Below are 16,208 nucleotides of genomic sequence, written 5' to 3'. Positions count from 1 at the left end.
TACTTGGAAATGTCAAAGAAGGTGATGAGATATTGTTAGATGTGCTAACAAAGTTCCATATTGTTAGTAGAAAGGTTAAGAAGCTACATATAGATCTTCTTGACAATGGGATGGTTGACATTTAGTCACCCTTAACCAGACATCCTGATATTCTGATATTCGGGACCTGAAAAAATATTTCTTCTTGATCGGAACACTTTGCTCCTTTAGTGATCTTACCAACACAAATTCAAATTAATCGAAGTGAATTGCGAGTACAAAATGCATAACGGCCAAAAACAAAAAGGTCCAAATTGACAGAAACCGAGCATAATGGGTAATTTGGTACTACAGAGGAGAGATTTAAGTCTAATCCTGTTTTAGCAAAAATAACATAAACGATCCATATAAACTGGTTTTAAGTCTAATCCTAATACTAGAAAAACATTAACTAGGATTTAAAGATTAGGAAATAACCTAACTCTAATAAGTACTAATTAACTACCTTTTTAAAGACTTCTCTGACTTGTTGAGCATGCAATTTCCCAACAAAACAACCTCACCTCCTCTTTTTTTCCGAATTAAGAAAATGAAATTGAAAGGTCAGATATTTCATAAATACATGCCTATTTACTTAATTAATCTACGACTAGGCACACGTTTAGCAACTAATTATCTCGATCACATTGCCTTTTCGTTTATTTTCTTTTCTTTGGTTGTTGAGGAAATTAAAGTCGTGTGTGAGAAAATTGGTAACAGATGAAGACCACAACTATATAACTGACGTATGTCTATAGAAGTGCTTTACTATATTGTCAACTGCTTCTTAGTGACCAAAATTGTTCAAGACCCAAAAAAAAAAAAAAGTTTTTGTTGACATATTTTCCCTGGGACGGACTTATAGTGTACAAGTTATAGATCTATCTGGATATGTAAATTTGTTTCGCACCAGTATATGTGTAATGATTTTACTTTAATAAATATATTTCTTACTCAAACTGATAAAGTTCGAATCTTGAATCCGCCTTTAGTCTATTCCAAGTTGTAGTTCTTACTTTGAGGACATAGCCAATGACGGATTAGTTAATCGTATCATATTTTGTTTAAAATTGATCTGATACGATATCATTTTCTTTCTTCGTCCACCTTCCTATTATTCCACATATTTTTCCTCTAATTTCGTCCAATCCAAGCATACATTAATGAGTAAAAGACATTTCTAAATAAATTCAAAAATCAAACTATAAAGGGCAGAATTGATGTTTCTTGTTGAAAATAGATATTAAAATACTGAATAATTTAAATTAAAAAGAAAAAAAAAACATAGGGAGTGGAGAAGTGGGGTTGGCAGTTGAAGAAAGGACTATATTTGAACTTTGGACTCAGAGGACCACACTAACACTGGAGTTCCATTATTGTAAACGGATAAATACAAAAGGTTCAACTTTTTAAGTAGTTATTCCTAAAATGGAAATTATTTTAGATTTATCTAAATTTTCAAGAAAGAATTCAAACTGTATATGCTGAAAGTGCACAAAGTTAAAAACGTACTGGAATCATTTGATCGATTATAACGGATATTAATTTATCTTCTTTTACTGCAACCTATTGAGTCCAAGCATTTTGGTGTAGTTAGTTATTAATAAAGTCTTTTTATTCTTCATTAAATGCAAATTTATTTTTCACAGCTACGAATTTAAGGTGGCATATACTTGGGAAGTTTTGAAAGAAAGTTTGCAGTTTGCAGTTTTCTATCCAATTTTTGCAAATTCTATTGGTTTGAGTTGTTTTTGCCAAAAAAATTTTTTGCAGTATATCCAGAAACTAACTTTATATTTTTTGAAAATTTCAAAAGCTGATAGGAGTCATGAAAATAATTTACGTTTCTTCCAAAAAAACGAACATTTCAACAAACACTGTTTAAGAAAAATAAAAGAGCTTTACGATCTCAAATTTTGTAAAATATCAACCAAATGAGTTAGGGTTCTTCAACTTCTGTTTCTTTTTCTTCTTTATGTATCTGTTTTGGGACTTAATTTATTAGAATTCACGTTCGAAAATTTTATATTGGGGTTAAGAATTTCTATTTAAGACGATTTCATTTTTCAGGATCCAATACCTCAAAATTAAGAATGAAGAAAAATTTACCATTCTCACCACAATGTTTGGTTTTCTATTTTTCCAATGCTCCCTTACGGTACAATTTTGGAATATGTGCATTCAAATTTTTTACCCAAATCTAACGAATATTCCAAATTCTCAACAGAGTATTACAAGTAGTGTTATAGATTTGACCCCACTTCACAGTTTACATCCCATGTGCTTGTGACCATCCATGTCATTGGATGGATTATTAAAAATGTCATTACAACTATTATTACATTCCCTAATGAATAGTGCAAACTAATCATACAAAAGCACTCTCTAATGACATGTACAGTTAATACTGCTCATTTTCTGTGTTTGTTGAAACAATATTCTTTCTTATTGATAGGACTAATGGACTAGGTAAAAGAATTGGGACCTCAATGAGATAAAGTTTGAAGTTCATAAAGTGAAATAAGTATTTAGGTACTACTAGTCTACTGCTCATTTATACAGTCTATTTTAGAGGAGACCTTTTTTTTCTCATCAACTAAGTGTCTATTATATTTAGCTATACACGGCGTCTGATACTCATTTTGGGACTTGATTAAGCTGGATTCACACTGAGTGAGAGAAGTTTCACTTCGAGAAGAGAGCAATTAGCTTTATTAAAGACGATTTCATTCTCATAGCTTGAATTCAAATCCTGTAATTAATTCTTCTTAATATTCAAACAATTGCACCTTAGTAATTTTCACAAATCTTTACTTTCTAATATTATTTCTTTTTAATCAGAATTAGAAAAAGAACACTTTTCGTCTCGGCCTCTATTATTTGACATTTTGTCCTAAACATTTCTCCGAGTGTAGCAAAATTTCCCAATTAGTTGATCTAAAGTTTAGTATAAAGATGTGCTTATTATAAATACGGAAAAGGGCCAAAATTATCCTTGAACTTTGGAAAATAGTTCATCCATACCCTTCGTTCTACTTTAGGGTCAATTATACCCTTACCGTTATACTATGGGGTCAATTATACTCTTATGTCTAACAGCTGCCACGCGGCATCATCCCAGCCCTTCAAAATTATTTTCCCCTCAAAGAATTTTTTACTCACTAAAATAACCCAACCCGACCCCTTTTTTTTTCCAGCCAAACTGATACGGACCCAACCCATTACCCCTTGGCTGGAAAAAAAAAATCCGAATCGGGTTGGATTATTTTAGTGGGTAAAAAATTATTTGAGGGGAAAATAATTTTGAAGGGCTGGGATGATGCCACGTGGCAGCTGTTAGACATAAGGGTATAATTGACCCCATAGTATAATTGTAAGGGTATTCCCAAAGTTCAGGGGTAATTTTGGCCCTTTTCCGTTATAAATAATTGGGATGCCTATGATGGAGGGCAAGTTGAAGAGGACGGGTCATCGAAAATAACTGATAGGCTTTTAAACTGGCAAACTTCTGAAGAAGGGTGCACATGATATCCTAGGCAATCCCATCTCAAAATGAGAAAGAAAAAATAATAAGCTTTATAATGCATAATACAAGTTCACATAGTACTCATGCTTTAGACTCGATTGGTGGTATAGCCCGAGTGACAAATTTGTGAGGTCTATTGGGCCAAAATGAACAATATGTACCATGAGCTTGGATCATGACAAATATGATATCAAAGTTGGTCTCCCTTAGTATGTGGTGGGGAAACCTCAGCGAGTATGTTGCATCCCTAAATGAGCGTGTATGTGATGTCCAGAATGGAGAACGAGTTACAAAGAAGAACTAACAGGCTTCTAGGCTAGTAAACTTCTGAAGAAAGCATGCATATAATATCTTAGGTGAATTCCACAGTAAAATGTAAGAAAAAAGACGAATAGTTTTATAAGGCATAACACAAGTTTACATGATACGCGTGCTTTTGAGTCTGATGATTGTGTAATCCGAGCGACAAATTCGCGAGGTCTGTTACGAACAATATGTGTCATAGGCTTGGATAATTCATGATACCCTAGACCAGTTGCGAGAAAATTTACTCACATGTGGTGTTGACATCAAATTGCATTGATGTGTCAATTAAGCAATAAAAGTGAAATACATGTTAATTTAATTATAGTTAAGTGATGAAAGTGTATATAAAAAATACAATCATATTAAATTTTTAATATAATAATATCATATGCGAATATTTTTCTATCCACTTATACCCCAGAAGACATCTTCTCTGGCAAGACACCACAAAAAACAATTGAAAAAATTAACAGGAACTTTTAACCAATTCTTTGAAATAAGTTCAATAACCAAAAATCATTTTTTTAAAGAAAATCAAAATGTAATAGATGGAGTTTTGAAACGTCAAGCTCAATATGGTATCTTTTCCTTGTGTGGCCTTTGGCAAAAAGTTAATTTCACCCTCTCCTAAGGTCTGTGAAAACATAAATTTTTACAATAGACAAGACTTTGCAAATCTCAATTCCAATGCTACAATTGAGGAAAAGAGAGAAATATAAATAAAGTAGACAAAGGAGAGTAGGTGGAGGGTTGCTTTCACAAAGCTATTATTATTGTCAAAGCTTTGGGCAATAGCTTTTTCTTATTTTGCTTTGTACAGATATCTGGACCCTACTGCCACTCATAAAAATATTTAAAAAATGACTATTTATAATAAACAATGTGACCCCACAAACTCCTCTTCTCATCTAAATTTGGTTCTCAGATTTTCTAACTGTTATTGGACCCTACTACTTTATTTATGCAGATAAAATAAGGTTAAATAAAATTGCTTATTATAGGATATACACTCCAATGGATTGCCAAAAGCCCCCACCACAATCATTGTATACATATATATATACTATTAAATAAAGAGAAATACTAATAGTATTACTTTAGAATATTTAAAGATGAAATAATATGATGAATTATTTATATGATAGTACTGATAAGTTATTATATCCGTGATCAAATATGACAGGCAGATTAGGTCTTTGCCAGAGTGGGTTTAATCAGATAAAAGACGTCTGATTGACCTACGTGGTATTACACAATTGGTTGTCAGAAATTAAGAGTTAAATCTTTTAATTTATTAATCTTTATGGGCTAATCTGGGGGAAAAAAGAAGATAGTCAGTGCCTCCAAGCTGGTTTCAATAAGAACACAAATTGATCTTTGCTAATGATTTCATTAAAAACATATTCATGGAATATGCCCAAAAGTTTTAATCCATCCTTTTAATGTTTTTAAAATTCTTTTGATGGCTAGCCTATATGTTAAAACTTTGTTAATGTGCTTGCAATAATTAATTGGTATTTTACATTAAAGTCTTGGAGTTCACTACATTGAAGTGGTTCAATTGAATTCCTTTATCGTAAAAGTATACAATATATAGGTGGAAAATATTATTATTTGTATGCATATAAGTTGTTGAGTTTTTTAAATTCTACGTCTGTCACTGTTCATTGAGAATAGCCTGATGACTATTATTATTCATTATTGAATATTATAAAAGAGATAAATTAAGTCTATATGTTGTTAATATTTATACTTATCAATTTGATTTATTAAACCTTTGAAACCTCTGTATTTGAAAGAAGAGAAAGCAAATTGGGCAACTATTTACCATTTCTACAAGTTATCGATTTCTAGAAAAAAAAAACCTTATCTTCTTTCTGTTGCAAGACTAAATTGTGGTCTCATATGTGTAATTCATAAACTTAAAACTCTAAAGTGGGAAATTATCCCGGGATTATAATCCCGGGACTAATTTATCTCATCTATTGGGATTATTTTATACTATCTTTTAGATGATATAAAATAATCCCAGTATAAGTGGGATAAGAAGGTATAAGCTGGGATATCCAGCACTAATTTTTGTACCATGTTTGGTACAAGGTATAAATTTATTCCGGGACTAATTTATACCTTCTACCAAACATAGTATAAAAATTAGTGTTGCGATATCCCGGCTTATACCTTCTACCAAACGACCCCTAATATATAAATACTCCCCAAAAAGAAATAGAAAAACCTTCGTATTTTGCGAGTATATAGTTTGTTTTATGTTATTTGACTCTAAACTTGTCAGGTAGACAGTCATAAATTTCCACTTTGAATTTGTTGACCTACTCTATTTTGATTTTTTTTGCATTAACCCTTTAAAGTTTCAGACTAATCAATTGGCAACATCACAGTACTAAATTAGTTAAGTCGTGTATATGCGGCGACGGATTTAAAAATCAAATATAATGAACTCGACTTCAGTATTAAATTGAGTCCGGAGTCAAAATAGCTTATTTTTACCGTCATTAGCTCAAAATAGTATGTTTTTTTTTTTAGACCAAAATGGGAACCAACGAAATACTCACACACACTGTTCCGGTGCCGAATGAATTCTTGCATTTCGCTACAAATGTAGCGAAATGCAACATTTTTTTTTTTTTGCATTTCGTTGTGCAATTCACGAAATATATTTTTTTTTTTTTGCAATTCGTGAAACTGATGATTTTTTTTTTTTTTTTGCATTTCGTTGTGCAATTCACGAAATATGTTTTTTTTTTTTTTTTTTGCAATTCATGAAACTAATGAAATTTTTTTTTTTTTCCATTTCGTGAATTGATCAACAAAATAGACTTTTTTTTTTGCATTTCGTGAAATTAATGAAAGAAACTATTTTTTTTGTGTATTTCGTGAATCAATGAACGAAATAGTTTTTTTTTTTATTTCGTTCATCTAAAAACGAAATTGGAAAATATATATATATATATATATATATATATATATATATATATATATATTATCCTATTTTGTTGATCTACCAACGAAATAGGAAATTATAATTATTTTTTTTGCATTTCGTGTATTAAAAAACGAAATAGGATAAAAAAAATTAGTTTTATCCTATATATCGAGAAAATTAGTCAGCTTTATTTTCAAAAATTAAACCACATAAGTGAAATTGACATTCACAGCTACATTACTCCGAAATTTTTATGTTGAAGTCTATTGTGCATCATCATATTATAAGTAAAGAAAACTGAAAATTTCCCGCCAATTTGGGGGGAAATTAAAATTGGAAGGGAAAAAAGAGGTTTTCTAGAAAATCGGCCCGGCCATGGCAATTTGCGCTGCTAGATCTCGAAAAAATATGCAAAATCAAATTTTTTTTTGCATAAATCGGATATTCGAGCGCAAAGTTATGACTGTTTAAAGTTTCACTAATTTACAACTACTCTTTCTCCTATATTTTTTAACTATATTTTTGTCTAATTGAATTAGATTTATATTCAAAATAAAGTTATGTTTTGATTAAAAAATAAAATACTTAAACCTAAAGTTTTCAAACAAAAGAAGCGTGTTATTTTTTAATCAAAACATAACTTTATTTTAGAATTTTTTTTTTAAACACGCTTGTTTTAAAAAAATCCACTTTATAAATTATCATAACTTTTTATAAAGTTAAAAAAATTATATTTTCATAATTTTATTTTAGGAAACTTAAAAAAAAAAACACGAAAAAGTGGATTTAAAAAAAGAGGAAAAAATATATTATTTTTGAATTTTGTGATTTTAATTGGTGTAATTAGGAGTTGATATTTTTTCTTGTACATGCAAATAGGTATGTTATTTATATAAATGAAATACAAAATATATATATATATATATATATATATATATATATATATATATATATATTTAAACTATTTCATTGATATATGAATGAAATATAAAAAATAAAAAAATATTCCAATTATTTTCCTATTTCGTTTTTATATAAACAAAATACAAAAATAAAATAAAATGTTTATCCTATTTCATTGAAATATAAACGAAATGCAAAATATATATATATATATATATATATATATATATATATATATATATATATATTTTCCAATTTCGTTTTTATATGAACGAAATAATTTTTTTTATCCTATTTCGTTTTTTAATACACGAAATGCAAAAAAAAAATAATTATAATTTCCTATTTCGTTGGTATATCAACGAAATACAAATATATATATATATATATATATTCCAATTTCGTTTTTAGATGAACGAAATAAGATAAAAAAAATTATTTCGAAAAAACTATTTCGTTCATTGATTCAAGAAATGCAAACAAAAAAAAAACAGTTGCTTTCATTAATTTCACGAAATGCCAAAAAAAAAAAAAAAAAATTGTTGCATTTCGCTACATGTGTAGCGAAATGCAAGAATTCATTCGACACCGAAACAGTGTGTGTGTGGGTATTTCATTGCTTATCCAACGAAATACCCATTTTGGTCTAAAAAAAAAAGTATACTATTTTGGGCTAATGGCTGCAAAAATAAGCTATTTTGGCTCCGGACTCGTATTAAATTCATTATAATTTTTAGATTACGAATTCAAATCTAATATATCTTATGAAATTTCAGTTGATTTTCATATTTACATTCATTAGTTTTTCAGCACGTGCATTACACGTGTATGTCTGGTTGAATAGCACATGATTAGTGTAAAATAATATCAATGATATTAAAATAAAGGTTTGACTAATAAGTTTTTGTGAGTGATAAAGAATATAAATTGACAATTCAATATTGGGAAATTGATTTACTTATTATTTATCTTCATTGTACATTAATATAAATGTACAAAAAATTATTTCGGATGAATATTCATATTTACTAAGTCGTTCATAAGCAGAAATGGATTTAAAATTTGAATTGAATGGATTTGACTTTACCATTAAATTCATTATAATCTAGATTACAAATTCAAATTTAATGCATCTGATGAAATTTTAGTTGATTTTCATATTTACATTAATTAAGTCGCGTATTAAAATTTGAAATGACTTCGACTTCAATATTAAATTCATTATAATTTTCAGATTACAAATTCAAATTTAATATATTAAATGAAATTTTGATTGATTTTTATATTTATATTAATTAGTTTTTCGGCACGTGTGTTGTAACAGCCGAGCCCACTAGTGATATTGTCCGCTTTGGACCTAGGCCCGCACGACTTTAAAACGCGTCACTAGGAGGTAAGGCATGCTTACTTATATACCCAGCACCTCTCCTGTGTTATGTCGATGTGGGACTTTCCTCCTAAGCTGGGGTGTCACATACACCCCCTCTTATGGACTCAGCGTCTTCGCTGAGGTTTGTCCCACCGCATGGGATTTGCCTAGACTCAATACTGAGGTTTGCCCCGCCTACCCGGGATTTGCCTAAACTCAGTTGAACTCTAGCCCCCCATCGACAAGGCTGACACAGGAGTGGCTTTGATACTATCTATAACAGCCCAGCCCACTAGTGATATTGTCCGCTTTGGGCCTAGGCCCGCACGGCTTTAAAACGCGTCACTAGGAGGTAAGGCATGCTTACTTATATACCCAGCACCTCTCCTGTGTTATGCCGATGTGGGACTTTTCCTCCTAAGCTAGGGTGTCACATGCGTTGCATGTGTATGTTGAGTCGAGTAGCACATGATTAGTGTAAAATAATGTCAATGTTATTAAAATAATGGGTTGACTAATAATTAATACATGAAATAATAAAATGCAAGCTTTTAGGAATGATCAAGAATATAGATGGTAATGTAGTGACTTATTTATCGAAGCAAAGATGATCAAATGGTGTCTAAATCTATGAAGATTATCAATCAACGTTTAATAAGTTATACTTATGTTTTTTCCTTCTTGTGTTTATTTTGATTTTACGATATACAAATATGTAATTAAACGTATCTTACCTAATGTTAGTTCTTGGTGTATGTTATTTCGTTCGTTTTGGTTGCTCTGTCATAGCAAAAATTCAAGTGGTCGACATTGGTCTCCCTCTTGAACGTATAACGTAAAGTTGATCCTGTGAGAAAACATGTTATGATAAACTACACAATCCAACGTTGAAAATTTGCTTTACTTCCCACGTGCAATTCATCCTAACAATAATCGATTAGGTTAAAAAATTGCCTCCTAATCTTGTGTTGGCTTTGCCAACTTGTTGGGTTGCGGGCGGAGAAAAGCGGACGTGGGGACTCTGGTAGGGGCGCAGCGTAACTAAGAGAGCCATTCCATTTAGGGTGAGACAAAATGGGCGGGCACGGGCGGTCTGGTGTCCGAGCCGATTGGTCAAACGACATGATTTATTATTTATCGTAATTGTAAAACATATATGTACTAGAAATTATTTAGGACGAATATTTACATTAATTACATTGTCCATATGCAAAGACGGATTTAAAGTTTGAATTTAATAGGTTCGACTTCAGCATTAAATTCGTTATAATTTTAGATTATGAATTCAAATTTAATATATGTGAAGAAATTTTAATTGGAATTTCATAATTACATTCATTAAGTCGCACATGTTGATTTATAATTTGAATTTAATGGATTCGACTTCAGCATTAAATTTTAGATTACGAATTCAAATTTAATATATCTGATGAAATTTTAGTTGATTTGCATATTTTCATCAATTAAATATATGGATGGATTTAAAATTTAAATTTAATGAATTCAACTTTAGCATTAAATTCATTATTATTTTAGATTGCGAATTCAAATTTAATACATTTGCTGAAACTTTATTTGATTTTCTTATTTACATTAACTAGTTTCTCGACACGTGTATGTCAACTCAAGTAGCACATCATTAGTGTAAAATAATATCGAATGGTTTCAGTTATTAAATGAATCATATTTATCACTGAATCATTATTGAATAATTTTTGTATCCTTACTTTATTTTTAGCTAACTGATAAGGCGATTGGTTAAGTGTAAACACTCAATGTAAATAAACATTTATTACTACTATAACATATTTAAAATTGAAAAGACTTAAATATGTCATCGAACTATAGAAAATGACTCATTTATGCCACTTGTCAATAGTTTGGCTCATTTATGCTATCGTCGTTACCAAAATGGCTCATTTATGCATTGTCGTTACCAAATTGACTCATTCATGCCATTTTTCATTAACGCTGGTTTTACAATACTAGATATGACACGTGACCTCCAACTAGATTATGGTTGTGGGTGAGTTGGGTGTATGGGTCGGATTTTTTATTAATTTGAGATTTAAAATTGAGCTAGTTTATAAACAACGTAGGCCTCTAATTGGAGGCTACGTGTCATTTCTGGTATTGTAAAATTGACATTAATGAAAAATGGCATGGATAAGTCATTTTGGTAACGACAATGGTATAAATGAGCCAAACTATTGTCGAGTGACATAAATGATTCATTTCCGATAGTTCAATGACATATTTGACCCTTTTTTGTATTTAAATTACTGACCCTTTTTCGTATTTAAAATTACATAGTTTTAAAAATCTTTATTTCTCCCTTAAATTTCGCGCTCAAATCAAATAAGTTCATAATAATTAAATAAGTTTTAAGCAAAAATACCAAGGAGTAATTGAAGATTAAATTACCCAACTGGTTGGGAGGTAAAACCCAACAAACAGTCAATAAATGTGTAAATCCAAGAAAAGTATTCTTTGCTTGGGAGTTGAGACCTTCGAAATCATCATCCCTCAATCTCCATACCCCTAGAGAGAACCATTATTTTTACTATTCCCAATATATTTCAACCACGTGTTAAAGCTCACTAATTTTTGTAACTTTCACTTTTCTTTCTCCACCACTCCACTTGTCCCATCAAAGTAAAAAAGCTCTCACACAGTTAAAAAGGAGGTCAAGCTTGTTCACCCACACAATCTCACGTTTTTAAATATAATTGAGTAGTACTCCTACTTAATAGTTTAAGTATAAAATAATCGAGTAAAATTAAGAATTTACAGGCCGAGGAAGAGTAACGAGTAAGTTATAAAAAAATTCCTCTTTGTTTATTCATCATCGTCAAACTGATCTTCAATTAAAGTAGTTCCTTGAGAGTAAAAATACTATTGAGGTGAAGAAACTGATCTTCAATAAAGTGACATTTGCTTGACGTTTTTTGCCTCTCGTAAATTTGAACTTATCCGATTAACGTCCCAATTTATTGTCTCTCGTAAATTTAAACTTATTCGATTAACGTCCCAATTTTGTTGCCTCACATATCCGATTTACGTCTCACTTTACTGACTTCTAGATCACCCACTAATACAATTTCAGATTAAACACTTAAATCTCCTAAAAATGCAAAACTAAGAAAACACCTAAAAAGTTTTAAAAAATTAGTCACGAATTTGTATTTGACTATTCCTAGAAAATCAAAAGAAGAAAAGAATCGAGAACTTAAAAAAGGTTGGGAAAAAAGAAAAAGTTTTATTACTCCATTTGACAACACACACGAAAAGAGAATATCACGTTATTTTAATGAGTACTTCCTTGGCAAAAACCCTCCTTACCGCTTTGCCTCCTCTTCACGCTGTTCAAGATAGCACGAGTTCCTGCCGTCATCCCCATCACACGTCCCTTCTTCCCAAAATTTAATTTTCTCATTTCAAACAAAATATAATAAAGCAGAAAATACAGATTGTTCCCTACTTAGGAAACATATGGATATGCATTATTTCTGAGTTCTGATGAAATTTAACCATAGACAAAAGAGTGAAAAGACCAACGATACTATTAATAATTTCAACATACAACGGATGGGTTTGAAAAGGATTGAATGTTGTAAGCAACTCTTATTTTTACCTTGAAAGGTAAAAGTCTTGAAAGATAAAAAATCTTGTTTTCGACAGACTCTCTACTCAAGCAAAATATATCAAACAAATTCAAATAAGAAATGGAAAAGATGCAATCATGACAACAAATTATAAAAGCGAGAAAAAGCATTTTGAGAAAAAGAAAAAAGTTTAAAACAGAATAATATAATAATAGAAGTACGAAAAATACAATCAAAGGGCAGAATACTACTAGTAATAATTTGTTCTCTATTTTTTTCTTTGCAAAATTATTACAGCAAGGATAGTTCTAGATTCTTATTACAGACCCTCGCTAGACAAAATTAAAAGGACATAACAACGGAGAACGGAAAAAGGAAAAAAAAAGGGTTTCCGATCTACTATATCTGAAACTCCGATCCTTCTCTCTCTATATTTTTATATATTTATATATTTTTGTACTAGAATTTTTCCCCCAAAAAGTTAGAAAATTCATCAGAAAAAAAAAAGAAGAAAAAAAAGAAACAAAATTTCTTAGGGCTTTTCCCTGAGAAGAGAAGCCAATCCGGTAACGACGACCTTGTTTCCTCTCGGTTTCAATGCTGGAGGTTGCCACGTCATCATTACCGGCTTTACCGGCTTCTCTTCCTCGCTGCCGGAAACTTTCTCCGGCGGCGGCGGTGAAATCAACGGTGAAGATTTCTCCCCAAAAATCAGCTCTAATTCTCCATATTCAGAATCAGATATCTCTTTGCTCTCCGCTAACTCATCATCCTTCACCTCACTCTCAGCTTCGGCTTCGGCTTCAACTTCAGGTGCGGTATCATTTTGTTTGGTTCGAGTGTGTGGACTGAACCATTTGGCTTTGATGTACTCGGCTTTACGCCAAGGAGCGATATGCATACCTTTCTTCTTTAAACTAAGCCGAGCCGCTTCAGAGACGATGGAAACTAATTGCAGAAGCCGATCGGATTTACCTACGAAGATGAATGGAAGCAATTGAAGAGCCGCTTTGTAACTACTAGTTGATCGAGCAATCTCAAATTCTGAGCGGAAATCTACATCAATCAATACTCTTTCACCTTCCACAATCACATCGATGTACTCATATTCACCTGAACAGTTCCCCAAAAAAAAATCAGAATACAAAAGTTTGACCAAAATTTGACACATCAACGAGTTAGAAAAATCTATTTTCAAATATTGTTTAACCGTGAAATTAATCAGATTTTAAAAATTTATCTTTAAAAATATTTCAAAAATTGGCTCAAATCAGTTTTTTTGAGAAATTTCATTTCCACTAAAAAACTTCAATTTTTTTTCCAAGTCAATCAAGTTTCAAAAACTCAAATTTTCGAGTTTCAAGTTTCGATTTCAAAATCTACGGGGAAACGAGAGCTAAAGCACATAAAAAATAAAAAAATTATGTACCTGCAGGTATAGAAGAAGCCTTTTCCCATTTGGATTTGCAAATGGAAGCATTGTAGCCAAGTTTCGATAGTTCATCGGTGACGATTTTTCTCAAATCGTCTTTACGCTTACAAGCTTTGTTTTTCTCAACAATTTTCGAAGTATCAGCTAACAGATTTCTCTCAACAACCGTTGCACACTGAATTAAGCTCTGAATTAGAAAGAAAAAAAAAACGATGAGATTAATTTGAAACGAAAATTAAAACAAAATTGCTTGAGTTGTGATTTTTAATTACCTTGAGAACATCGATAGAATCGCCAAAAGAGGAATTTGGCGTTATAAGTGAGTCACCAAAATCAAACTCATCATCAGAGCTATCATTATTGTTTCCATTGAAACAATTACAACGATTTCGACCACATTTAGCAGCAACAGATGGCTTTTCATTGTTCTCTTCGATGAAATTCTGAACCATTTTAGCTAAACAAACTGAGCTCGGCTCAAACTCAGTCACTACCGGCGCTGGCGCTGGCGCCGGCAGCAATTCAGTACCGGCGCCGGAGCATACATTCGGCTTCTCTGTCGCAGCCGATGAAATCCGTAAGACGCTAGGGAACGGCCGATCGAAGAACCTTTTAAGTCGTGATTTCACCACTGGCGGCTTTGCAGCGGTGTCGTTTTGGATCGATGATGATGATGATGATTCTCTGTATGTTGAAGAATCAATCGGTTGAATTTTCATCGGAGGCATCTTATAAAATTAATGCTCTAAAGCTAAATTTTTTGCATCTAAAACCAGCCTAAATCCTCACACTCACAAAAAAGCTCACAAATACAAGAAAATTAATTATCAAAATTCACCTACTCCATTTTCTTTATCCAATGAACATCAGCACCATTTACTCATGGAATCGATCAAAGCTTTCACATATGTAGTTTAACTCAAAAAAATAAAAAAAAACTGATGGACTTTTGGATACCTTAACTCTCTTTAGAGCTGAGAAAAAGAAAAGAATGAGTGTTCTTTTGGTGAAGATTTTTCATGGAAAACGTGACTATAATGAGCTGAAACACAAGCATTGCATTTATGAAGAAAGGAATATGTCGCCGGAATATTCATTTTCCGGCAAGGAAAAAAAAATGAACTATGTGAAGGAGAAAAATAAATGACTTCTTATTTTCTCTTTCTTTTCTTTTCTTTTCTTTTCTTTTCGGTCTTTGTTTTTTTGTGAAGTTGAAGTTAAAATGATAGAATTTGAGGTGCTTTATATAGAGGGAAGTGGGGTAAAAAAGAGTGAGGGGGGTGGATTGCTGACTAGGATATTAATTTCCACGTCATAAATTACGTGCACGGATAATTGTAAAATTATGGGGTTAAGGAGTGGAGTGAATTTGAGAGTGTTAAGATTATGACACGTAGTGAAGATCTTAAGTGGACGGTAGAGATTGGCGGAATGGCCTATGTGAAGAGCGTGACCCTGGTTTTGCGGAGATACTCGGAAAGGGGGATCGTGGCACTGTGTGAGTGACTGGGAAATAGAAACGGAAACATAAAATGGGGAAGCAATTTGGTGAGAATTTTGGGCTTTTATGGGGGTTATGGCCTTATTGGGGTAGAGTTAAGGGTAAAAGGTCCTATAGTAAATAATTTGCCTTTACCCCTAATAAACGACGATAACAACATACCCATTATATTTTTATAAAGTGAGTTATGAGGAGGATAGAGTATACGCTGACTTTATCCTTACTTTAGGAGATAGGGAGACTGTTTCAGATAGACTTTCGGCTCAAGAAAAAACATTTCAAAAAAAGTTAGATAATAATTAACAGAAGTAACGAAACCATCACAAAATACAATAAAAAGCATAACACATCATAATGTCAAAAAGGAACAGTTACGACAGCAAATCATATCCTTACCGTTAATTAAAAAAATTATATTTACCCGCAGTCTTAACGGTGTCCACTGTATCGTTGCCACGTCATTAAATTAGTCCATATAGGATTCACCGTTTCCCATTAATTTTCCATTGAAGTACAAGGGTAAATCTGACTCTTTTCCCTAGAATTAATTTATTGGTCAAAATTGAAAATTTGTATTAACGAAGTATAATTTGTACAAAGCATG

At 31.6% G+C, this 16,208-nt stretch overlaps 1 protein-coding gene across 1 annotated transcript; it reads right to left on the bottom strand.

Annotated features, from left to right (window-relative positions):
- Positions 1–12,919: 12,919 nt before the first annotated feature.
- On the bottom strand, positions 12,920–15,327 carry LOC132610144 (uncharacterized). The gene is made up of 3 exons (XM_060324426.1): positions 14,376–15,327; positions 14,101–14,290; positions 12,920–13,784 (listed from the first exon to the last, which is right to left on the bottom strand). The coding sequence occupies exons 1-3, from the start codon at positions 14,829–14,831 to the stop codon at positions 13,204–13,206; spliced, it is 1,227 nt and encodes a 408-aa protein (XP_060180409.1). The 5' UTR covers positions 14,832–15,327; the 3' UTR covers positions 12,920–13,203.
- Positions 15,328–16,208: the final 881 nt, after the last annotated feature.

Source organism: Lycium barbarum, chromosome 9 (genome assembly GCF_019175385.1).
Source record: "Lycium barbarum isolate Lr01 chromosome 9, ASM1917538v2, whole genome shotgun sequence".
NCBI lineage: Eukaryota > Viridiplantae > Streptophyta > Magnoliopsida > Solanales > Solanaceae > Lycium > Lycium barbarum.
This window is presented reverse-complemented; position numbering and strand designations above follow the sequence as displayed.